General features: G+C 46.3%; 1 protein-coding gene across 1 annotated transcript; it reads right to left on the reverse strand.

The window, feature by feature from the left end:
* Positions 1-26,678, reverse strand: LOC143783343 (uncharacterized). The gene is made up of 8 exons (XM_077271747.1): positions 26,605-26,678; positions 26,017-26,090; positions 24,787-25,072; positions 24,443-24,614; positions 1,891-1,955; positions 1,301-1,374; positions 452-737; positions 1-278 (listed from the first exon to the last, which is right to left on the reverse strand). Exons 1-8 carry the CDS (start codon positions 26,643-26,645, stop codon positions 104-106), a joined length of 1,173 nt encoding a protein of 390 aa, XP_077127862.1. The 5' UTR covers positions 26,646-26,678; the 3' UTR covers positions 1-103.
* Between the last annotated feature and the right edge of the window lie 384 nt (positions 26,679-27,062).

Consider the following 27,062-nt stretch of genomic DNA (forward strand, 5'->3'; position numbering starts at 1 on the left):
ATGACTTAACGTTAAAGAGAACGGTTTATTTTGAGATTTAGACAATTCAGAGGTCATACACCAAAAACCATCAGCTGAAGGCAAAGGTGTGATGTTACCACCTCTACCAGCAGACATTGCTCTTATTCCTGATAGTGACGGAGTAAGAATAAGCCTCAACCTCGCACATGGACAGGTACTCGGAGCGTCCGGGGATCACCACGCTGATGTACAGACCCTCCATCCCATTACAGCAGAAGGTCAAGGTGGAAGAGGCAACACTGGTGACACTGCCGCACCTGAAAAAACAAACAAAAAAAAGTGTGACCATCAGCAGATCAGATCCATCACGTGCGGATCAGAAAGCCCTGAGCCTAGCAGATACACCACCAGGAAGGCCACCACCTTACCTCCTACCCCAAGCCCAGTCTGTTCACCCACCTCCCACCAGGATTTTCTTGCATGAACTTACACTGGATTGTTGTTGTCAGGGGAGTTTCCAATTCGGACCTCTGCCCCCATCAGTCGCTCAGGACAGCAGTCCATCCTGTTTGTCAGGATGACGGCGGAGATCTTGTAGCTCTGCTTTAGGTCCAGCTTCCACCAGGGATCCTTCTCCAGGTTGGTGTGAGTGCAGGAATCACTATTGAAGTCGGTGTCTTTGTTCCCATCGATGGCGTTCTTGGCCAATCCGCTCCTGGTGGAATATGGATAGTCCGACACCTGGGAGGCCACGCCGGTCCGTGCTAGATTCGTGGCTGAGGAGAGAACAGAAGAGATCACTTATAAGGAGGAGCTGAGGGTGCTGCCAGCACTGGTGACATCTGATCCCACCACACCATAACCAGAAAATGGCAACTGTGCCCCATGAGATATAGGAAGAGGGAGATAAGACATCCTGCCAGGCCGCAGTCTACTGGAGGAGGTGCCACATTATATGGCGCCATAGAACGACTGGGGTGGGGGAGGGTACAGGGGCAGTTTTATTGCTCTGGTCACCAGCTACTGACAGTATAGAATATACCAAGAAATGAATCCACAAGAGATCCCTCCTAGAAGGTGGACGCCCTCTTCAGATGCTTGTGTCACACTCACTGGGGATTTATTTATAAACTTAAAATTTGATGCTAGTTTAGGCAAAAAGAAAAATCGAAAAACTAGAGACAAGTGGAGAGGATGCGAGTGTTAGACCCCACAATGCAGGGCTGAGGGTGCAGATTAGCTGCCCGACACTGGGTGGTGGAGTCACCGAGTAGAAGCAGCTCCAGACCTCTCACCCCTCTGCAGCAGCTATAATCCCACCCTGGGTACAGGATCTCACCTCCAGGTGCAGGATCACATCCCAGAGCCAGAACCACAGATCCCAGCAGAACCAGAGACAGCAGAGGATTCATCCTGAGGAAAGAGGAGCAGAGACACCAGAGTCAATGACGTCCACAGAAGAGTCACTGATCCCCACTTCTGTCTTTTCCTCCAGCCAGTTACTTACTGCTCCTTGGAACACGTGAGGGCCGAGATGCAGCAGTCCTGCAGTCAGCTCTCCTGCAAGCTACAAGGTGGCTGATAACAGAGAGCAATAGCTTGTAGGACAGATGAGTGCAGTCTCCTCTCCCCAGTAATGGCTGATAATCTTTTAAAGGGACTCCTCAGCGCAGGATGACTAAACCAAGCCCAGCCACTCGGTGCTTTGACGTGGCCATTTAAATCCACCTTCCTCTTTCCAGCAATCTCCGCCCCCCACATGTGATTGACAGCTCTGTCTTCATAGAGCCACAGGCAGGTGTGAACAAGCACTGAACGGTTTGGCCGCCACAACGCACCTGATGTGACCGTGCTGTGCAGACAGACTCCCATTAATCACCTGGTGTAGTCAACCATGGCTGCTAACAGGGGACAATAGCTTGCATTTACCTGTAGGAGATGTAAGTGAAGGTCTTGTGTGATCTCCACACCTGCTGGTTCCTTGTAGTCAGTGACTATTCCCTGCAGCCTGTACTCACAGGAGCAGCATCTGGGACTGGAGACCTCAGTGCTGGGTATTTATACCTTATTAGTCTAGAGCCACGCCCAGTCCTGGCCATAACCACGCCCCTTCTGCCAATAGCCGCACCCTCATGTCCATAGCTCCACCCCCTGAGACCACAGACTGACAACCTGTGAGTGCGGAGCAGCCGATGTCTTGTAGGCTACTTTCACACTTCGTTTTTTTTTAATCCATCACAATGCGTCGGCGTGAAGTATCGACGGATGCATCAAAAATAGTGAAAAACGGATGCAACGCATCCAGTATTTCGATGGATCCGCTAGACGGTTCCGTCGAAAAACTGGGTCCCTTGCATCCGTTTTGTCCGTTTTTACCATCCGTTGCATCCATTTTTTTGACGGATCCGTTTTCCATGCCTAAAAATGGGAGTCTCCCAAATGTGATTGGCTACTGGAAAATAGGGAAACCAATATATTGACTGGCTGGCTGTCTTCAGGCTGGCTGGAGTCTTGCTGGAACATTTGGGGGTGACGCCCCAGGCCAGGTTTATATAGATTTGGGGCCTGTCTGGTCAATTGGCTACAAATTCCTGATTCTGAGCATGCTCAGTGTAAAAAAACAGATTCCAGCGCTGGATTCCGTCATACGACGTGTCACGACGGATCCTGCGTCCATAAGCTTCCATTCTAGTCAACAACGTATGCCGCAGATCACGTTTTTCCGACGCAGACAAAAAACGTTACATTGAACTTTTTCCAGATGACGGTCCTCCAAAACACGACGGATCCGTCGCACGATGTCGCTAATACAAGTCTATGGGAAAAAATGGATCCTGCGGGCACATTTGCAGGATCCTTTTTTTTCCCAAAATGACGCAATGCAACAGATCTAAAAAGACGGAAGTGTGAAATAGGCAGTAGTCACGGTTGTCCTGGCTCGGTGCTGCCGATGTTCGCTGTTCTCTGTGCTCCTCTCACTTCCCTGGGAGAATCCGCCATGTAAAGTGCTTCCTGTGCCAGTTATTGTCCTCGTATATGACACCGCTGGAACCGCGCCCACTGCACACTGAGCGCCATCCCTGAGGTACGCGGCTCCGCTGGGCAGACCTCACCTGGAGCCACCAGGATGGAGATTTTTGAAGAGTTCAGAAAGTACAAGTTTTAGGCCGGAGACACACTGGTGCGAGATACGTCCGAGTCTCGCTGGTTAAAAGCAAGCTGTGGCACCTGCACTCCGGAGTGGAGCGTGCAGCTGCATAGCAATACATGGAGCCGCACGCTCCGCTCCGGAGTGCCGGTGCCACAGCTTGCTTTTAACCAGCGAGACTCGGACGTATCTCGCACCAGTGTGTCTCCGGCCTTACAAGCAGAAACAGGTTCAGAAGTTGCTTCTTATCGGGCCACGTGCACACAGCGCCCCCCAGACCCAGCGCAGCCGCCGAGGTGTCCCAGGTAGAGTGGCGATGGTCGTCTGCTCACGGTTCCTTCTCAGAGTTGGCAATTCTCGAGAACGGGAGGTTTCTGAGCGAACGCTGCCTCAGGAATGAGCAACACTTCTCTAAAATGCCGCAGGATCTCCAAACCCTAAAGTGGTAAAAGAAGCAACAGAAGACGGAACGACGTGAGCGCTGCGGTTCTGACATCGCTGAGCGCTATGATCACCTGATGGGGGGAGAGGCGCAGTGTGCACACACCCCACAAACTCAGTAGAAACTCCATGGATTTTAGGATTTGGAGAGTTTTCACTCTGATTCTATTCAAAAAAACTCCTGGAAGAACTCAGTGTGCACACAGCCATAGCGAGCTTGGGGAGTTATTACTTCCCTGAAGAGTTTTGGACGTTTTGTCCTGCAGCGTTCTTTGCAGCTTCAGATTGGACACTGCCCAGTTGGTGGAGGTTTCTTATAGGTCTCGCTCTCTAGAAGCAACAGGGACTTTCCTTATTCCACCAGGAGATTTTTAAAGTCTCTTCAGTAAAAAAAAAAAACCTCATATGAAAAGCAAAGTGGATTTCCCACAGAAATGAGTAAGAAGACATTTCCTACAGTTTTTGAAGCCTTTTTTGATGAGAATCTTGGAGCAGCGCCCCTCCATAAAACTCCTCAAAAACTGTGTGTGAACAAAGCAAAAGGTGATGGTGACACAGAGTTTTTTTAGATGGATATTTCATACTGAAAAACTCACACTTAAGACTTCGTGCACACCGAGTGAGTTTTTGGAGCATAGACTGAGTGAAAACCAGAGCAGGACCTCTACAAATCTTCCTCCAGCTGTAAAAACTTCTCAAAAAGTTTTTTTTTTTGCTTTGAGAACTGAACCATGAGACGCCATGTGCACACGGCCTAAAACCACTTCTTTAAGACCTTTTTTTGCAGTGTGGGTTTTGGTGCATTTTATAATATGAGAGGCAACACTAGTGGGTTTCTCTGCACAACTCTTACCAAAAAGCATAAGAAACCACGGCAAAATGTGCATGCAAAGTCACCAAGGTGTTTCCACCAGCCTTTTGGCTTTTTTAACCTTTGGTCACCGATCCTTGACAGCTTCTCCAGAGTGGACAGCGCTTAGGCGTGAGGTGGCCTGTCGAAGCTCTCTCAATAAATGAATAAAAACTTTTGTCATTTTCATGGTGATGCTTGTAGGGTGCAGTTTTGTAAGTAGATTTAGGCTATGTGCACACGATGCGGATTTGCTGCGGATCCGCTGCAGATTCGCACTGTGATGTACAGTACAATGTAAATCAATGGGAAAAAAAAATAGCTGTGCAGACGGTGCGGAAAAATCAGTGCGGAATTGCTGCGGATTTCAAAGAAGTGCATGTCACTTCTTTTGTGCGGATCTGCAGCTTTTCTGCACCCCTCCATGATAGAAATCCGCAGTGGCAAAAACTGCAGAAAATCCGCACAAAATCCACATCAATTCCGCATAAAAACCGCACAAAATCTGCGGCAAATCTGCAGCTGCGGATTCTGCCTGGACATGCGGATTTTTGTGCAGAAAATTCTGCACCACTTTTCCTACATGTGCACATAGCCTTAGACTTGGAATCTGCACCATGTCGACCTGCCACACCCCAAGGTTTAGCTCTGTCATGTCCCACGACTTGGGAAATCATTCACTGTTTGCATTGCTTGTGTTCTATCCTTCTTTCTAGGCAGAAGTTTGCTTTTCCCTGTATTTTGTCCCAACTCTCTCACTGTAGTCCTGTGATGTATGTTTGTTCACGCCCTTATTCTCCATTTTGTCATCATCCCCATATCTGTATGCATCCTATTACATGTCCTCTGTTGAATATTCCTTTTTATCTGCTACTTTCATCATAATACAAGAATTTCGGTTAAAGCAATCCTCTTTTCCTGGAGTCTTCTTACATGAGAACGTGGCTGAGTTAAGCTATCTGATAAATCGGTATGAACGTGAGTACAGGTCAATACGGAAGCGCCCAAAAGAATAGGTCTATCCAGGCACCACTGCGTTCTACATACCCATGAGTCAGAATAGTAAAAAGGAATAGCCTGCCTTCAGAGACAGTAACTCAAGGTCTGTGCTGAACCTCAGTGGAAAAGGACATTTCCCAGATACACAGTAACCCAGTTCCCAGCCAGACCCCAGCGTGCATAGAAGCACACACTGCAGATAAACAGTGAGAAGTATAACCCTCATCATCCACTCTTCCTGCCTGCAAACAAATCATGTCTGAAGCGAGGTATACAATTTCCCTACCAGACTTACAAACACAGGAAAGAGACCCAGATCCCCATCCACCAGCTAGTGAAAGGGGAAAACGTACAGTCAAACCTACATGGAAAGTCATGGAGAATTTAGAGACTGAAAAATGTGTTGTATATAGTGATGTGTCTTCACTATGGGAGAAAGTGCTGAGTCACATAGACACTGTATCAAAGCCTGCTTCTCATGAGTTACCACTTGAGGGAGCCCTAGAACAATTATGCACAGCATACCAAATGTATATGGAGAAGACTGACCAATACATTATTCTCCTGAAAAAACTGAATCTGCCAGAGACTTTAAAAGAATTGCAAAGTTTCCAGCAACTTAATTCTGAAAGGGACTACACCGTACGCGACATTAAGACAAAGATAGAGGCTAAAATTGCACGGACACCAGATGCATCATCTCGCTCATCCAAATCGTCTAAGCACTCAAAACGCTCATCTAGGTCAAGTTCATCAAAATATTCCACTCAGCCAGCAGCTTATAAGGGCACGTGCTAAGGCAGAAACGTCTAAGATACAAGCAGCCTTTGCGCAAAGGAGAGCAGATATGGACGCAGCCACAGCACAAAAGAGAGCAGAAATGGATGCAGCACAAAAGAGAGCAGAAATGGATGCAGCACAAAGGAGAGCAGACATGGATGCGGATGCAGCACGCAAGGAAGCTCTGGAGAAGGAATGTGAGCACGCAACAGCCATGGCGGAGTTAAGGATCCTGGAGCGAGCTATCAGTGGGAGTCAAAGAGACAGCATCAGTTTGTGTGAAGTGGAGGCAGAGGACCCTATTGAACGCACAAGAGACTACGTGCTAAGCCAAAATGGCGAACCGCAGATCATCACTAACACTCCTGATGGCGTTCATGCTTCTCCAGGGCACCAGGATGCCTATCCACTTACAGAACCCTACACTCAAGGTCAGTACAATGCTCCCGAACTTGAACTTCCTTCGTATTCCGGTATGCGCCAAGACCCTGCATCTCATCAAACTCCACAGGCTATTATCTACACGCAACCCAATATACCGGCAGGTCATTATACTCTCGACAACCGCATAGTGCCAGCTCCGCATGTAGCAGAGACTATACCCACCAAACCGGTTGCTGGACTAAATGCATATGCCACTCCATACTTACCCACGTTTCAAGGCCAAGACGTCTCCACTCCTATGTACAACACCGCTCAGCCCACATTCGTGCATCCTAAGTCAGAAAGAACAGACATGTCTGACTTCGCAAGGTACATGATTCGCCGCGAACTTACTAAAACCGGTCTCACAAGGTTTGACGACCAACCTGAAAATTACAGAGGTTGGAAAAATGCCTTTAGAACCGTAACTAGTGACCTCGGCATCACTGCTGCCGAAGAGCTGGACCTGCTAATCAGATGGCTAGGACCACAATCCACAGAGCGTGTCAAGAGACTCAGGTCTGTACATATCAGTAATCCAATGGCTGGTCTCATGGCTGCATGGGAAAGACTAGAGAAAAACTTTGGCAGTCCAGAAGCCATAGAGGATGCACTGTTCAAGCGTCTACAGAGTTTTCCAAAGATAGCAAGCAAAGACAGTTCAAAGTTCCTGGAGCTCAGTGACTTGCTGTTAGAGCTCCATCTGGCCAAGGCAGACACCCACCTACCTGGCCTCAGCTATCTGGACACTGCTCGTGGAGTAAATCCCATTATCTCCAAGCTACCGTACAACGTGCAAGAAAGGTGGACTACACTAGGGTCAAAATACAAGAAAGACCATCAAGTGTCATTTCCTCCATTCTCCTACTTCTGTGAGTTTATAAAAGATGTGGCAGAACGCAAGAACGACCCAAGCTTTTCCTACCAAGAATCCAGTGGCCCAGCTTCACCTCCTTCTAAATACGTCAGCGCACGCTCGAACGACAGAAACCGCAGGGGTCCAGTGTCAGTGAAGAAGATGGATATTCTTCCCATACCAACATCAGCCCCAGACAAGAGTAACAAAGGTGAAAAGATAGAGAACCCAAATCGTGAGTGTCCCATCCACAAGAAGCCACATCCCTTAAAAAAGTGCATCGGCTTCAGGAAGAAACCGCTCCAAGAACGCAAGGAGCTTCTAAAGAAGTTCGGGGTATGCTACAGATGTTGTGCTTCTACCGAACACCTTGCTAAAGACTGTAAAGCTACAATTAAGTGCATGGAGTGTGACAGTGAGGACCACGTACAAGCGCTCCACCCATTCCATCCTGACTCTACACTTACTCCTTCCCCCACCACGAGTCATGGCGGGGAGGACGCAGCTCAAACTGCAAGCCATACCACAATATCTTCTTCATGCACAGAAGTCTGCGGAGAAGACCTCTGGGACAAGTCCTGTGCGAAGATTTGCCTGGTGAACGTATATCCCAACGGTCACCCAGAGAAAGCCGTGAAGGTGTACGTCCTTCTGGACGATCAGAGCAACCGATCACTTGCAAGGTCAGAACTCTTTGATATGTTTAACTTAAAGGTAAATGCTTACCCTTACACCTTAGGTACCTGCAGTGGTGTTACAGAGGTTTATGGGAGAAGGGCCAGTGGTCTTACAGCGACATCTCTCGAGAACACCGTCGAGATACCGTTACCTACACTGGTCGAGTGCAACCAGATTCCATCCAATCGAGAAGAGATCCCAACGCCAGAGGCTGCTCTTCATCACCAACATCTCAAGGGGATAGCAAACAAGATACCAGCCCTCAACAACAGTGCAGATATCCTGATTCTGCTTGGCAGAGACATTCTCCGGCTGCACAAGGTGCGTCAGCAAATTAATGGACCACACGATGCACCATTTGCCCAACGCTTAGATCTAGGCTGGGTAATCATAGGCAATGTTTGCATACACAAGATGAAGAGACCCAACAACATCTCCTCTTACAAGACACACATCTTGTCAAATGGTCGCAGCACCCATTTCCAACCATGCCCACATCACTACTGGGTGAAAGAGAAAGTGAGCAACACCAAGTGGCAACAGGAATCCTTCAACAACATGAACACACTCCAGTCCTGGGAAGAAAACCTCGGGTCATCAGTGTTCGATTCCACAAGTAATGACAACAAGTTGGCACCCACAAGGGAAGATAAAGAATTTATAAAGGTTATGGATAAAGAATTTGTTCAAGACGACTCCAACAGTTGGGTAGCTCCTTTACCCTTTCGTTTCCCAAGAGTGAGGTTGCCGAACAACCTGCAGCAAGCAACTGCAAGGTTCTCATCCTTAAAGCGTACCCTAAAGAGGAAACCAGAGATGGAGAAGCATTTCATTGACTTTATGCAGAACATCTTTGACAGAAATCATGCTGAACCTGCGCCACCACTGAGGGAGGGAGAAGAATGTTGGTATCTTCCATCCTTTGGTGTCTATCACCCTCGCAAGCCTAATCAGATCAGAGTGGTGTTTGACTCCAGTGCTCAGTTTGAAGGCCTCTCTCTCAATAACCTGCTCCTAACTGGGCCCAACCTGAACAACAGCCTCCTTGGAGTATTGATCCGCTTCAGACAAGAACCTGTTGCCATAATGGCCGACATTCAGCAGATGTTTCATTGCTTCATTGTGAAAGAAGACAACAGAAACTATCTTAGGTTCCTATGGCACAAGGACAACAACGTCAACAATCAGGTCATAGACTACCGGATGAAGGTCCATGTCTTCGGCAACAGTCCCTCACCTGCTGTGGCGATCTATGGACTGAGACGGACAGCCCAGGAAGGTGAGAGAGAGTACGGTTCCGATGCTCGGCAATTTGTAGAGAAGAACTTCTACGTGGACGATGGGCTCAAGTCCTTGCCCACAAGCGAAGATGCAATTGACCTACTCTCCAGGACACAGGAAATGCTATCCACATCAAACCTCAGACTCCACAAGATTATCTCTAACAGTCAAGAGGTAATGAACGCGTTTCCATCTGAGGACCGTGCCTCAAACCTAAAGGACCTCAACTTGGGTTCCGATGTTCCTCCAACACAGCGCAGCCTTGGTCTACTGTGGGATATCAAACGGGACACCTTCACTTTCCAAGTGTCACCCTATGACAAACCCTTTACCAAACGAGGAGTCCTATCTGTCATAAATAGCATCTATGATCCTCTCGGGTTTGTAGCACCCATCACTATTCAAGGCAAGATACTGTTAAGACAGCTTACGGCCGAGAACACGGATTGGGACACCCCGCTCCCAACTCAGAAACAGCAAAGGTGGGAGGCGTGGAAGAAGTCTCTGAAGTTCTTAGAGCAACTCCAAGTCCCACGTTGTTATTCTCCAAGATCACCTTTGACTGCAATCAGAAGAGAAGTCCATATTTTCTCTGACGCATCTACAGAAGCCATAGCCGCAGTAGCTTATCTGATGACCTTAGGAGCTAACAAGGTACACTGTGGTTTCATCCTGGGTAAAGCCAAGTTAACTCCAAAGCCTGCACACTCTGTACCCAGACTCGAGCTTTGCGCTGCGGTATTGGCAGTAGAAATTGCTGAAGTTGTACAAGAAGTAATGAACGCGTTTCCATCTGAGGACCACGCCACAAACCTAAAGGACCTCAACTTGGGTTCTGATGTTTCTCCAGCCACACTTCTCACACAGAAGATTGGAGCTGCTACAGTTCCGCCTGGGAACTTCGATAATAAGGACATTTACAGACGTCAGTGGAGGCAAGTACAACACCTGGCTAACGTGTTTTGGCATCGATGGAAGACCAAATATTTACACTTGCTTCAAAATCGTCACAAATGGCAGACGCCCAGTCCCAATCTCCAAGAAGGAGACCTTGTTCTCTTAAAGGACAAAGAGGCTCATCGTAATGACTGGCCAATGGGACTTATCACCAAGGTCCTACCCGGTGAGGACGGAAAGACTCGTAAGGTAGAAGTTAAGGTGACAAAAGGGGGCTCTACCCGAACCTTCTTCCGCCCGGTCACTGAACTCGTGCTGCTTCTACGAAAGGAGGACATCACATGAACTGAACATGCTCCTGGACGTTGTTCACGGCGGGGAGCATTCCTCCTCATTCCCCAGTTTATTGAATGTTGACATTTTCCATTGGATTGAACCCTTAACATTCCCATTGGATTCTGGGTTGGTGGAAGAGTTTGCATGTTTGCGGCTTCCTCAATCTGAAGATGGGTTTTATATACTTGAACTTATCTTTCGGTGTGATCTACGGGTCAACAACAACGAGTTGGACTTAAAAATCTTTTATGTTTATTATTGCATGCATGTTTTCTTCCTCTTGTTTTTTCAGGTTTGAACGACTTCGAAAAATTACGGACATCGTGAAATCCAAGGATTTCAGACGGGGAGTGTCATGTCCCACGACTTGGGAAATCATTCACTGTTTGCATTGCTTGTGTTCTATCCTTCTTTCTAGGCAGAAGTTTGCTTTTCCCTGTATTTTGTCCCAACTCTCTCACTGTAGTCCTGTGATGTATGTTTGTTCACGCCCTTATTCTCCATTTTGTCATCATCCCCATATCTGTATGCATCCTATTACATGTCCTCTGTTGAATATTCCTTTTTATCTGCTACTTTCATCATAATACAAGAATTTCGGTTAAAGCAATCCTCTTTTCCTGGAGTCTTCTTACATGAGAACGTGGCTGAGTTAAGCTATCTGATAAATCGGTATGAACGTGAGTACAGGTCAATACGGAAGCGCCCAAAAGAATAGGTCTATCCAGGCACCACTGCGTTCTACATACCCATGAGTCAGAATAAGCTCACACTGAGGTTTTTGTTTGTTGAGTTTTCAAAGCAAAAATTCTGCAGTCAAAACCCGACGTTTTTGAATTCCTTGCGGTTTTGGGAGAGTTTCTGCTAAGGATACTGTATGTGCTTATGACATTTTTTAGGCTGGCAAATCACTGAGTATTTGAAGAGATGACATTTCAGCAAACACTGGCAGCTTTTGCTTTCTTTGACGTTGTCCTGTCCCACGGCTTTGGAATCGTACAGTATTCTATTGCCATTGTATTGTTGCTGTTAATCTGCTATGACATCAGTTTGCTCTTTCTAGAAGTTTGTCCTGTCTCTCTCCCTGTAGCCCAGTTCTGATATAAGTGTCTCCCCTTCTTTCCCAGTTAGGGTTTGTCAGCCATCTTTCTACGTTCATCTCTGGTTCAGAATTGTTTTCTGCTGTTATTATTGTGCATAACACAAGAATCCAGCCTGAGAACAAACCTCTTCTGGGATCTTCATCCAAGCCTCTGCAGGCCAGATGAAGCTACCTAAGTGTTCTGTGTGAGTACTGATTCATACAGACATCCAAAGAAATGCCGACTCAAGAGCCCCACACTTGCAGCCACGTTATGGAGTCAGAATAGAAAAACGACAGATATATCTAGGGTTGAGCGAAACGGGTCGTTCATTTTCAAAAGTCGCCGACTTTTGGCTAAGTCGGCGTCTCATGAAACCCGATCCGACCCCTGTGCTTGTCGGCCATGCGGTACGCGACTTTCGCGCCAAAGTCGCGTTTCAATTATGCGAAAAGCGCCATTTCTCAGCCAATGAAGGTGGACGCAGAGTGTGGGCAGCGTGATGACATAGGTCCTGGTCCCCACCATCTTAGAGAAGGGCATTGCAGTGATTGGCTTGCTGTCTGCGGCGTCACAGGGGCTATAAAGGGGCGTTCCCGCCGACCGCCATCTTACTGCTGCTGATCTGAGCTTAGGGAGAGGTTGCTGCCGCTTCGTCAGAAGCAGGGAGAGCGTTAGGCAGGGTCCACTAACCACCAAACCGCTTGTGCTGCAGCGATTTCCACTGTCCAACACCACCTTCGGTGTGCAGGGACTGTGGAAGCTATTTTTTTATTTTTTCTCTCAGCGCTGTAGCTCATTGGGCTGCCCTAGAAGGCTCCGTGATAGCTGTATTGCTGTGTGTACGCCACTGTGGAAACCAACTGCTTTTTTCAAAGCACATATCCTCTTGTTCCTTCCTTTCTGCACAGCTATCTTTTTTGTTTGTCCACACTTTTTATTTAATTTGTGCATCAGTCCACTCCTATTGCTGCCTGCCATACCTGGCTTAGATTACTGCAGGGAGATAGTAATTGTAGGACAGTCCCTGTTTTTTTTTTGTTTTTTTTTTTGTGGAAGATTAAGATTGGCATTTCTGCTACAGTGCCATCCCTGTGTGTGCCATCTCTCACTGAGTGGGCCATAGAAAGCCTATTTATTTTTTTCCTTGATTTGTGTTCTAAATTCTACCTCAACACAAAAACACTACATCAATCAGTGGGAGAAAAATATTGGCCTCAGTCAGGGCTTGTGTGCCACTCCTGTGTGTGCCATCTCTCATTCAGTGGGCCATAGAAAGCCTATTTATTTTTTTGTTTTTTTTTAATATTATTGGGTTTCTAAAGTCTCCGTGAAAAAAAAAAAATACATAAAAAAACAGTGGGAGAGTAATATTGCCCTTTCAGCTTGTGTGCCAGTCTTGACTCCTGGGTGTGCCACCTCTCTCTCTCTAATTGTGGGCCATAGAAAGCCTATTTATTTTTTTGCTTTTTTTAATATTATTTGGTTTCTAAAGTCTCCCTGAAAAAAAAAAAAAAACATAAAAAAACAGTGGGAGAGTAATATTGCCCTTTCAGCTTGTGTGCCAGTCTTGACTCCTGGGTGTGCCACCTCTCTCTCTCTAATTGTGGGCCATAGAAAGCCTATTTATTTTTTTCCTAGATTTGTGTTCTAAAATCTACCTCAACACAAAAACACTACATCAATCAGTGGGAGAAAAATATTGGCCTCAGTCAGGGCTTGTGTGCCACTCCTGTGTGTGCCATCTCTCATTCAGTGGGCCATACAAAGCCTATTTATTTTTTTGTTTTTTTTAATATTATTGGGTTTCTAAAGTCTCCCTGAAAAAAAAATAAATACATAAAAAAACAGTGGGAGAGTAATATTGCCCTTTCAGCTTGTGTGCCAGTCTTGACTCCTGGGTGTGCCACCTCTCTCTCTCTAATTGTGGGCCATAGAAAGCCTATTTATTTTTTTGCTTTTTTTAATATTATTTGGTTTCTAAAGTCTCCCTGAAAAAAAAAATACATAAAAAAACAGTGGGAGAGTAATATTGCCCTTTCAGCTTGTGTGCCAGTCTTGACTCCTGGGTGTGCCACCTCTCTCTCTCTAATTGTGGGCCATAGAAAGCCTATTTATTTTTTTCCTAGATTTGTGTTCTAAAATCTACCTCAACACAAAAACACTACATCAATCAGTGGGAGAAAAATATTGGCCTCAGTCAGGGCTTGTGTGCCACTCCTGTGTGTGCCATCTCTCATTCAGTGGGCCATACAAAGCCTATTTATTTTTTTGTTTTTTTTAATATTATTGGGTTTCTAAAGTCTCCCTGAAAAAAAAAAATACATAAAAAAACAGTGGGAGAGTAATATTGCCCTTTCAGCTTGTGTGCCAGTCTTGACTCCTGGGTGTGCCACCTCTCTCTCTCTAATTGTGGGCCATAGAAAGCCTATTTATTTTTTTGCTTTTTTTAATATTATTGGGTTTCTAAAGTCTCCGTGAAAAAAAAAAATACATAAAAAAACAGTGGGAGAGTAATATTGCCCTTTCAGCTTGTGTGCCAGTCTTGACTCCTGGGTGTGCCACCTCTCTCTCTCTAATTGTGGGCCATAGAAAGCCTATTTATTTTTTTGCTTTTTTTAATATTATTTGGTTTCTAAAGTCTCCGTGAAAAAAAAAAAAAAACATAAAAAAACAGTGGGAGAGTAATATTGCCCTTTCAGCTTGTGTGCCAGTCTTGACTCCTGGGTGTGCCACCTCTCTCTCTCTAATTGTGGGCCATAGAAAGCCTATTTATTTTTTTGCTTTTTTTAATATTATTTGGTTTCTAAAGTCTCCCTGAAAAAAAAAAATACATAAAAAAACAGTGGGAGAGTAATATTGCCCTTGTACCAAATGAACCATCTTAGAAAAGCGGTCACACACAACCCAGATAACGGACATTTTCTGTGAGACAGGGAGATCTGAAATAAAATCCATGGAAATGTGCGTCCAAGGCCTCTTCGGGATAGGCAAGGATAACAACAACCCACTGGCCCGAGAACAGCAAGGCTTAGCCCGAGCACACACTTCACAAGACTGCACAAAGGTGCGCACATCCCTTGACAAGGAAGGCCACCAAAAAGACCTGGCCATCAAGTCTCTAGTACCAAATATTCCAGGATGACCAGCCAACACAGAAGAATGGACCTCGGAGATGACTCTACTGGTCCAATCATCCGGAACAAACAGTCTTTCTGGTGGACAACGATCAGGTTTATCCGCCTGAAACTCCTGCAATGCACGTCGCAAGTCCGGGGAGACGGCGGACAATATTACCCCATCCCTAAGGATACCAGTAGGCCCAGAGTCTCCAGGAGAGTCAGGCACAAAACTCCTGGAAAGAGCATCTGCCTTCACATTCTTTGAACCTGGCAGGTATGAAACCACAAAATTGAAACGAGAAAAAAACAACGACCAACGAGCCTGTCTAGGATTCAGACGCCTGGCAGACTCAAGGTAAATCAGATTTTTGTGATCAGTCAAGACCACCACACGATGTCTAGCACCCTCAAGCCAATGACGCCACTCCTCAAATGCCCACTTCATGGCCAAAAGCTCCCGATTACCCACATCATAATTGCGCTCGGCGGGCGAGAATTTTCTAGAAAAGAACGCACATGGCTTCATCACCGAGCCATCGGAACTTCTCTGTGACAAAACCGCCCCCGCTCCAATCTCGGAAGCATCAACCTCAACCTGAAAAGGAAGTGAAACATCTGGTTGACATAACACAGGAGCAGAAGAAAACCGGCGCTTAAGTTCCTGAAAGGCCTCCACAGCCGTAGGAGACCAATTAGCAACATCAGCACCCTTTTTAGTCAAATCAGTCAAAGGTTTAACAACACTGGAAAAATTAGTAATGAACCGACGATAAAAATTAGCAAAACCCAAGAACTTCTGAAGACTCTTAACAGATGTAGGTTGTGTCCAGTCACAAATCGCCTGAACCTTGACGGGATCCATCTCAATAGTAGAAGGAGAAAAAATGTACCCCAAAAAAGAAATCTTCTGGACTCCAAAGAGACATTTCGAGCCCTTCACAAACAGAGAATTGGCCCGCAGGACTTGAAACACCTTCCTGACCTGTAGAACATGAGACTCCCAGTCATCAGAAAACACCAAAATATCATCCAAATACACAATCATAAACTTATCCAGATATTCACGGAAAATATTGTGCATAAAGGACTGAAAGACTGAAGGAGCATTAGAAAGTCCAAAAGGCATTACCAAATACTCAAAATGGCCCTCAGGCGTATTAAATGCGGTTTTCCACTCATCACCCTGCTTTATCCGCACAAGATTATACGCACCGCGAAGATCTATCTTAGTGAACCACCTAGCCCCCTTAATGCGAGCAAACAAATCAGTCAATAATGGCAATGGATACTGATATTTGACTGTAATCTTATTCAGAAGGCGATAATCTATACAAGGCCTCAGGGAACCATCTTTTTTAGCCACGAAAAAAAAAAACCTGCTCCCAGATGGGACGAAGATGGACGAATATGTCCCTTTTCCAAGGACTCCTTAATATAATTCCGCATAGCAGTATGCTCTGGCAGTGACAGATTAAATAAACGACCCTTAGGGAACTTACTGCCAGGAATTAATTCTATAGCACAGTCACAATCCCTATGAGGAGGGAGCGAATTGAGCTTAGGCTCCTCAAAAACATCCCGATAGTCAGACAAAAATGCAGGGACCTCAGAAGGAGTAGATGAAGCGATTGAAATCAGAGGTGCATCATCATGAACCCCCTGACATCCCCAGCTTAACACAGACATTGTTTTCCAATCCAGGACTGGATTATGAGTTTGTAACCATGGCAGACCAAGCACTAGTACATCATGTAAATTATACAGTACAAGGAAGCGAATCACCTCCTGATGAACGGGAGTCATGCGCATGGTCACTTGTGTCCAGTACTGCGGTTTATTCATAGCCAATGGTGTAGAGTCAATTCCCTTCAAAGGAATAGGAACTTCCAGAGACTCCAGACTAAAACCGCAGCGTTTGGCAAATGACCAATCCATAAGACTCAGGACAGCGCCCGAATCCACATAGGCATCGACGGAAATGGATGACAGTGAACAAATCAGAGTTACAGACAAAATGAACTTAGACTGCAGAGTACTAATGGCAAAAGATTTATCAACCTTTTTTGTGCGTTTAGAGCATGCTGATATAACATGAGCTGAATCACCACAATAAAAACACAATCCATTTTTCCGCCTATAATTTTGCCGTTCACTTCTGGACTGAATTCTATCACATTGCATAGTCTCAGGTGCCTGTTCAGAAGACACCGCCAACTGGTGAACAGGTTTGCGCTCCCGCAAACGCCGATCAATCTGAATGGCCATAGTCATAGACTCATTCAGACCTGTAGGCGCACGGAACCCCACCATAATATCCTTAATGGCCTCAGAAAGACCATCTCTGAAGTTTGCAGCCAGGGCGCACTCATTCCACTGAGTAAGCACCGACCATTTCCAAAATTTTTGACAATATACTTCCGCTTCATCATGCCCCTGAGAGAGGGCTAATAAAGCCTTTTCAGCCTGAATCTCCAGGTTAGGTTCCTCATAGAGCAATCCCAGTGCCAGAAAAAACGCATCCACACTGAGCAATGCAGGATCCCCTGGTGCCAATGCAAATGCCCAATTCTGAGGGTCGCCCCGCAGGAAAGATATTACAATCTTGACCTGCTGAGCAGGGTCTCCAGAGGAGCGAGATTTCAAAGAAAGAAACAATTTGCAATTGTTCCTGAAATTCAGGAAGGTAGATCTATCTCCAGAAAAAAACTCTGGAATAGGAATTCTAGGTTCAGACATAGGAGTGTGAACAACAAAATCCTGTATGTTTTGAACTTTTACAGCAAGATTATTCAAGCTGGAAGCCAAACTCTGGACATCCATTTTAAACAGCTAAGATCAGAGCCATTCAAGGGTTAAGAGGAGGTAAGAAGCAGCTAGACAGCAATTAAGGGCTAGGCAGCAAAACTCTGAGAAAAAAAAAAAAAAAAATTCCCTTCAACACTTCTTTTTCTCCTGCTTCAGCCCAAACAATTAACACTTTGTGGGCCGGCTATACTGTCATGGTCCCAATGGCAGGGAATTCAGCAACAAAACACGGGCAAAAACAGGACGAGCTCTAGGGTGATGGAACCTGAGCTGACCGCGATCCCGAACCTCAACACCCCACCAACAGTAGCCGGGGAACGTTCCTGGGGGGCCCCTAGACGCCTCGCGCCAGCCGGAGATCCAGCTTCCCCCATCAGAAGAATAACAGACCTATCTTGCCTCCAGAGAAACATTCCCACAGAAATAGCAGCCCCCCACATATAATGACGGCGAAATGAGAGGAAGGCACAAACGCAGCCATGAAAACAGATTCAGCAAAATGAGGCCCGCTCAAGCTAGACAGCAGAGGACACAAAAGGTGAACTGCGCGGTCAGCTTAAAAAACCCTTCAAAATACCATCCTGAAATTACTTGAACTCATGTGCCAACTCATGGTACATGAGTGGTAATTTCAGCCCACTAGAGCAACCAGCAGCAGAGAATTACATATCTGCAAGCTGGACTAAAAAAACATGAAAGCAATCATGAAACAGGGAAATCCAGACTTAGCTTGTCTTGAAGGCCTAGGAGCAGGTAACAGAGACACACTGATACATTGATAGCCGGCAAGGGAATGACAGGAAAGCCAGGTTAAATAGGAAACACCCAGCCTCTGATGGACAGGTGGAAACCAGAGACCGCAACCCACCAAAGTCACCCAGTACCAGTTGTAACCACCAGAGGGAGCCCAAAAACAGAATCCACAACAATCATGTACAGGTAATACAGTGATCACCGGTGATATTATACACAGGAGCTCTATATATAGTGTCAGTGTACAGGTAATACAGGGATCACCAGTGACATTATACACAGGAGCTCTGTATATAGTGTATAGTGTAGAGGTAATACAGGGATCACCAGTGACATTATACGCAGGAGCTCTCTATACAGTGTCAGTGTACAGGTAATACAGGGATCACCAGTGTCATTATACACAGCTCTGTATATAGTATATAGTGTACAGGTAATACAGGGATCACCGGTGACATTATACACAGGAGCTCTGTATATAGTGTCAGTGTACAGATAATACAGGGATCTCTGGGGACATTATACACAGGAGCTCTGTATATAGTATCAGTGTACAGGTAATACAGTGATCACCAGTGACATTATACACAGGAGCTCTGTATATAGTGTCAGTGTACAGGTAATACAGGGGATCACCAGTGTCATACACAGCTCTGTATATAGTATATAGTGTACAGGTAATACAGGGATCACCAGTGACATTATACGCAGGAGCTCTCTATACAGTGTCAGTGTACAGGTAATACAGGGATCACCAGTGTCATTATACACAGCTCTATATATAGTATATAGTGTACAGGTAATACAGGGATCACCAGTGACATTGTACACAGGAGCTCTATATCTAGTGTCAGTGTACAGGTAATACAGGGATCTCTGGGGACATTATACACAGGAACTCTATATATAGTATCAGTGTACAGGTAATACAGTGATCACCAGTGACATTATGCACAGTAGCTTTATATATATATATATATATATATATATATATATATGTGTGTGTGTGTCAGTGTACAGGTAATACAGGGATCACCAGTGACATTTTACACAGGAGCTCTGTATATAGTGTCAGTGTATAGGTAATACAGTGATCACCAGTGACATTATACACAGGAGCTCTGTATATAGTGTCAGTGTATAGGTAATACAGTGATCATCCGTGCATTATACACAGGAGCTCCATATATAGTGTCAGTGTATAGGTAATACAGTGATCACCAGTGACATACACAGGAGCTCTGTATATCATGTACAGGTAATACAGTGATCACCGGTGATATTATACACAGGAGCTCTATATATAGTGTCAGTGTACAGGTAATACAGGGATCACCAGTGACATTATACACAGGAGCTCTGTATATAGTGTATAGTGTAGAGGTAATACAGTGATCACCAGTGACATTATACACAGGAGCTCGGTAGATAGTGTATAGTGTACAGGTAATACAGGGATCACCAGTGTCATTATACACAGCTCTGTATATAGTATATAGTGTACAGGTAATACAGGGATCACCGGTGACATTATACACAGGAGCTCTGTATATAGTGTCAGTGTACAGAAAATACAGGGATCTCTGGGGACATTATACACAGGAGCTCTGTATATAGTATCAGTGTACAGGTAATACAGTGATCACCAGTGACATTATACACAGGAGCTCTGTATATATTGTCAGTGTATAGGTAATGCGGTGGTCACCAGTGACATTATACACAGGAGCTCTGTATATAGTGTCAGTGTACAGATAATACAGGGATCTCTGGGGACATTATACACAGGAGCTCTATATATAGTATCAGTGTACAGGTAATACAGTGATCACCAGTGACATTATACACGGGAGCTCTATATATAGTGTACAGTGTACAGGTAATACAGGTATCACCAGTGACATTATACACAGGAGCTCTATATATAGTATCAGTGTATAGGTAATACAGTGATCACCAGTGACATTATATACAGGAGCTCTGTATATAGTGTCAGTGTACAGGTAATACAGGGATTACCAGTGACATTATACGCAGGAGCCCTGTATATACTGTCAGTGTACAGGTAATAGTGATCTCCGGGGACATTATACACAGGAGCTCTATATATAGTGTACAGTGTACAGGTAATACAGGGATCACCAGTGACATTATACACAGGAGCTCTGTATATAGTGTATAGTGTAGAGGTAATACAGTGATCACCAGTGACATTATACACAGGAGCTCTGTATATCATGTACAGGTAATACAGTGATCACCGGTGATATTATACACAGGAGCCCTATATATAGTGTCAGTGTACAGGTAATACAGGGATCACCAGTGACATACGCAGGAGCTCTCTATACAGTGTCAGTGTACAGGTAATACAGGGATCACCAGTGTCATTATACACAGCTCTGTATATAGTATATAGTGTACAGGTAATACAGGGATCTCCGGTGACATTATACACAGGAGCTCTGTATATAGTGTACAGTGTACAGATAATACAGGGATCACCAGTGACATTATACACAGGAGCTCTGTATATAGTCTATAGTGTACAGGTAATACAGGGATCACCAGTGACATTATACACAGGAGCTCTGTATATAGTGTCAGTGTACAGATAATACAGTGGTCACCAGTCCACAAGATCCCCTCCCCAGGGCCAGTAGTCCCACTGCCATTGTATAAGGCGATACTTACTGTCTTCCAACTTTTGGTTGGCCCACAGTTTTTGTATCTCCTGCCAGTATAGTCTGTAGTCACAGTCTAGGCTCCTCCAGATGACAAAGACCACAACCCACATTCATGTATCCAGGACCCAAAATCCTTAAGAAAGTTCATGAAATCCAGATGACAGATCACTCAACCGTAGCACGGGAAACCAGCCCAGCCGGCAACTGATCTCCAAAACTCCATAGGCCATCCATCCATGGCTCAGCCTAGATTCTATTCCGTCGTCTCTCCAACAACTGCCTGCCTGACTAAACATATGCTTCTTTTCCTCCCTCATCCTTAAACATTTTCTTTTAGGTCAAAGATTGAAGAATATTTTACAAGCCCCTCACCTTGGACTGCACGTGAGACCCCTGGGGTAATGGCTCCCCTGGGTCTACTATCCCCATCCACACAATAGGCCTAGTTTCTGAGAGCACAATGGCATGAGACCCTGAGATACTGATATTAATAGCATGATTGCTTTACGTTTACCTTTATCAATATCCTTACTGGCCTTAGGGTTTACATAAGATCTAGCCTGCACGCTGTCCTCTGCTTAGGCTTCTTTCACACTTGCGTCGGTACGGGGCCATCGCTATGCGTCAGCCCGACGTGCGTTGTGAAAGTAATGCCCGACGTGGGCAGTGGAAGCAGTTTTACAACGCTTCAGCTGCCCCATTGTAATGTGCGGGGTGGAGGGGGCGGAGTTTCGGCTGCGCATGCGCGGTTGAAAATGGCAGACACGATGCGCAAAAAAATGTTACATGTAACTTTTTTTGTGACGACGGTCCGCCTAAACACGACGCAACCGCCGCACGACTGTTGCGACGTGTGGCACTCCGTCACAGTGCATCACTAATGAAAGTCTATGGAGAAAAAATGCATCCTGCGGGCAACTTTGCACGATGCGTTTTTTCTACATAACGACGCATTGCGACATGCGTCAAACAACGCTAGTGTGAAAGAAGCCTTTCTGTCAATGAATGAAAACATTGATTCCTGAGGCTGAACTAACGAGCAAGCAAATCACTCAAAATACATCAATAGTATAGACATAACCGGTGTTCCATGCTGGAAAATGTCTTTATCCCTTAGAGCTATGGATTCTGCTCTACAGGCATTGATCCAATAATCTTTAGTAAGTGGCCGGCTCCTCACAACAGGGAGCACTTGTGACAATATACACAGGTGCTCTGCACATAGTGTACAGGAAATACAGTGATCACTGGTGACGTCTTTATCTGAAGCTATTCATGTTCACTTTTCTTCATACAGCACAGACCGCCATCACTTCTTCCAGCCAGGACTCGTCCCTGCAGAAAATAAAAGTTATCTACAGCTGATCGCTTCCAGAGCACATTCCACACTTTACCCCAACTTCTACACTGCCCCAGTTGAAGAAAGAAGAGCGACAGTGCCAACCTGCACATTAACAGGACCCCCACTGAAAATGTATCTTCAAAAATAAAATATATCACGGCAATAATATCCCTTAATTAGCCCCTACAGTAATCATGTCTGATATCCTGCCATTTTCCTGTAATGATGTCCCCCATGTCTTATTACTGGCCTCCCGCCGCCCCATATGTCTCCATCCTGTAATTTCAGTAGAAAAAAAAAAATCATGTTTCTCCTTACCTGGCCCCGCACACATACAGTTACTGAGTGAACAGCTGAATCCTGCCTCTGGGGCCTGGTGAGAGGGGGCCTGGAATGGGCCACTCTCCTCACCAGGCCCCATACACCAGTAAGGGCAGTAATGTCCTGACCAGCGTTATTGATTATTAGCGGACAGATGAAGATTACATTTTTATCCTAATAAATGGGAAAAAGAGGGTAATTGTCAGGGAGTGTTTTGTTCAAACAAGGGACCTTTTTTTTTTTCTCCTTGTGTTGGAGTTAGTAATGGAGGCATCTTATAGACGCATCTTCATTACTAACCCCTGGGCTTGATGTCACCTGACAATAAATAAAGGTGACATCAACCCCACAAATACTACCCCACTTACCACCACAGGACAAGTAGCAAGAGACAAAGCACCAGAATTAGTGCATCTAATAGATGTGCCCTTTCTGGGTGGTTGTGGGCGGCTATTTATAGGTTGGGCAGGGCCAATAGCCATGGTCCCTTTCCAGGACCTAGATATCTGCTTTAGCTTGGCTGGTTATCAAAAATGGAGGTGACCCATGCTTTTTTTTTTTTCGCACCCTGAACCTTTGTCAGGTTAGACAATCTCTAGTGATAGAACGTATTGTGTATATTGGCATGCATTATTGCGATGGCGATTTGTTTGAATTATTTTGTGTTGCATTGTAATGTTTTGCACTGTACTGTGAGGAAGTTATGTTCTGCCCAGCGTCAGAACTGACCGGTGGTAATGATCCTACTGTCGTTTAGATTCGCTGGTGTTTCTGCACGAGAAGCACTGGTGTTTGGAGTGCCAAATCTGTACTGCTAACACTATCTTCCTGGTGAAGTCAGTTTTCAGGGTCTGTGCCTGAACAGCAGGTGTTAGTACCGACTCCATAATTACTACTCGGGATCAGCCATGTCTAGTTTTGGCAAACCAGTGACAGTTACCTTTGGCTTGCACAGGCTCAAGGCCTTCATAGCACAAGGCCACACACCCAACCGTGTTCTTCACTTTCATGTAGCGCGCCAAGTGCCTTAGACAAGTGCCTTGCCCACAGCTGCTGCCCTGTGCCATTTTGCACTGTTTCAGTCTTTGAGGGTCTGTCAGTAAAGACAGCGCTGGTGGAGGAAGACTCTGTCTAAGGAGAAGTAGGTGGGACTGAGGGCAAACAGCACCCTCTGCTGTCCATGTGGAGAGCTGCCTTACATCACTAAGTGACTCCTAAATAGATGGGGTCCAGCACTTAGCCAAAGAATCTTTCATGCTAGAAATATATAGTTTTGATCCTGAAGATGTGAAGAGCTGCAAGCAATGCAGTGGAGGAGCATCCAGGGACAGGAAAGCCATTGACACCTCCACGGCCAATTTGAGGGGGCAGAAGCTGAGCCAATGCAGGAGACGTGTCTCAGACTACCACAGACTCCCTGTGCACACTGTATCTGAGCTGTAGTCACAATCCGCTGTGAACTAATGAGAAGGTAACAGCAGCCAAGCAACAAGATCTAAGGACTATGCGCCTGTATGTACCCAACTCACGTCTGAGCTCCTGATTGGACATCAGTAAATAATGAAGACATGGGGATGACTTAACGTTAAAGAGAACGGTTTATTTTGAGATTTAGACAATTCAGAGGTCATACACCAAAAACCATCAGCTGAAGGCAAAGGTGTGATGTTACCACCTCTACCAGCAGACATTGCTCTTATTCCTGATAGTGACGGAGTAAGAATAAGCCTCAACCTCGCATATGGACAGGTACTCTGAGCGTCCGGGGATCACCACGCTGATGTACAGACCCTCCATCCCATTACAGCAGAAGGTCAAGGTGGAAGAGGCAACACTGGTGACACTGCCGCACCTGAAAAAACAAACAAAAAAAGAGTGACCATCAGCAGATCAGATCCATCACGTGCAGATCAGAAAGCCCTGAGCCTAGCAGATACACCACCAGGAAGGCCACCACCTTACCTCCTACCCCAAGCCCAGTCTGTTCACCCACCTCCCACCAGGATTTTCTTGCATGAACTTACACTGGATTGTTGTTGTCAGGGGAGTTTCCAATTCGGACCTCTGCCCCCATCAGTCGCTCAGGACAACAGTCCATCCTGTTTGTCAGGATGACGGCGGAGATCTTGTAGCTCTGCTTCAGGTCCAGCTTCCACCAGGGATCCTTCTCCAGGTTGGTGTGAGTGCAGGAATCACTATTGAAGTCGGTGTCTTTGTTCCCATCGATGGCGTTCTTGGCCAATCCGCTCCTGGTGGAATATGGATAGTCCGACACCTGGGAGGCCACGCCGGTCCGTGCTAGATTCGTGGCTGAGGAGAGAACAGAAGAGATCACTTATAAGGAGGAGCTGAGGGTGCTGCCAGCACTGGTGACATCTGATCCCACCACACCATAACCAGAAAATGGCAACTGTGCCCCATGAGATATAGGAAGAGGGAGATAAGACATCCTGCCAGGCCGCAGTCTACTGGAGGAGGTGCCACATTATATGGCGCCATAGAACGACTGGGGTGGGGGAGGGTACAGGGGCAGTTTTATTGCTCTGGTCACCAGCTACTGACAGTATAGAATATACCAAGAAATGAATCCACAAGAGATCCCTCCTAGAAGGTGGACGCCCTCTTCAGATGCTTGTGTCACACTCACTGGGGATTTATTTATAAACTTAAAATTTGATGCTAGTTTAGGCAAAAAGAAAAATCGAAAAACTAGAGACAAGTGGAGAGGATGCGAGTGATAGGGTATGGCTCCACGGTCCGGAGGGGCGGCGGTATCACCGCAGCGGCGAAGCCGCTCGGCGCTAAGCCCCGCCCCCTTTCTGGGACGCGATGGTGCCGGATGTGTACAGTACACATCCGGGATCATCGCACCCCTCGCCATAGGGCCCTGTGATATGCCTTGCGGGGACGCTGCGTCCCCGCAAGGTGTACGGACATGCTGCGATCTGAAAAGACGCGCAGCATGTCCGGAGTCGCAGACCCGCCGCGTGCGGGTTTCCACGCATAGTGGAGACGGGATTTCCTAAAATCCCCTCCACTATGCTGGAACATCTGGACGCTGCTTGTTTGACGCTGCAGCGTCAAACAAGCAGCGTTTACTTACCGTGGAAACATACCCTTAGACCCCACAATGCAGGGCTGAGGGTGCAGATTAGCTGCCCGACACTGGGTGGTGGAGTCACCGAGTAGAAGCAGCTCCAGACCTCTCACCCCTCTGCACAAGCTATAATCCCACCCTGGGTACAGGATCTCACCTCCAGGTGCAGGATCACATCCCAGAGCCAGAACCACAGATCCCAGCAGAACCAGAGACAGCAGAGGATTCATCCTGAGGAAAGAGGAGCAGAGACACCAGAGTCAATGACGTCCACAGAAGAGTCACTGATCCCCACTTCTGTCTTTTCCTCCAGCCAGTTACTTACTGCTCCTTGGAACACGTGAGGGCCGAGATGCAGCAGTCCTGCAGTCAGCTCTCCTGCAAGCTACAAGGTGGCTGATAACAGAGAGCAATAGCTTGTAGGACAGATGAGTGCAGTCTCCTCTCCCCAGTAATGGCTGATAATCTTTTAAAGGGACTCCTCAGCGCAGGATGACTAAACCAAGCCCAGCCACTCGGTGCTTTGACGTGGCCATTTAAATCCACCTGCCTCTTTCCAGCAATCTCCGCCCCCCACATGTGATTGACAGCTCTGTCTTCATAGAGCCACAGGCAGGTGTGAACAAGCACTGAACGGTTTGGCCGCCACAACGCACCTGATGTGACCGTGCTGTGCAGACAGACTCCCATTAATCACCTGGTGTAGTCAGCCATGGCTGCTAACGGGACAATAGCTTGCATTTACCTGTAGGAGATGTAAGTGAAGGTCTTGTGTGGTCTCCACATCTGCTGGTTCCTTGTAGTCAGTGACTATTCCCTGCAGCCTGTACTCACAGGAGCAGCATCTGGGACTGGAGACCTCAGTGCTGGGTATTTATACCTTATTAGTCTAGAGCCACGCCCAGTCCTGGCAATAACCACGCCCCTTCTGCCAATAGCCGCACCCTCATGTCCATAGCTCCACCCCCTGAGACCACAGACTGACAACCTGTGAGTGCGGAGCAGCCGATGTCCTGTAGGCTACTTTCACACTTCGTTTTTTTTTAATCCATCACAATGCGTCGGCGTGAAGTATCGACGGATGCGTCAAAAATAGTGAAAAACGGATGCAACGCATCCAGTATTTCGATGGATCCGCTAGACGGTTCCGTCGAAAAACTGGGTCCGTTGCATCCCTTTTGTCCGTTTTTACCATCCGTTGCA

The sequence above is a fragment of the Ranitomeya variabilis genome, chromosome 6, assembly GCF_051348905.1.
Source record: "Ranitomeya variabilis isolate aRanVar5 chromosome 6, aRanVar5.hap1, whole genome shotgun sequence".
In the NCBI taxonomy this organism is placed as follows: domain Eukaryota; kingdom Metazoa; phylum Chordata; class Amphibia; order Anura; family Dendrobatidae; genus Ranitomeya; species Ranitomeya variabilis.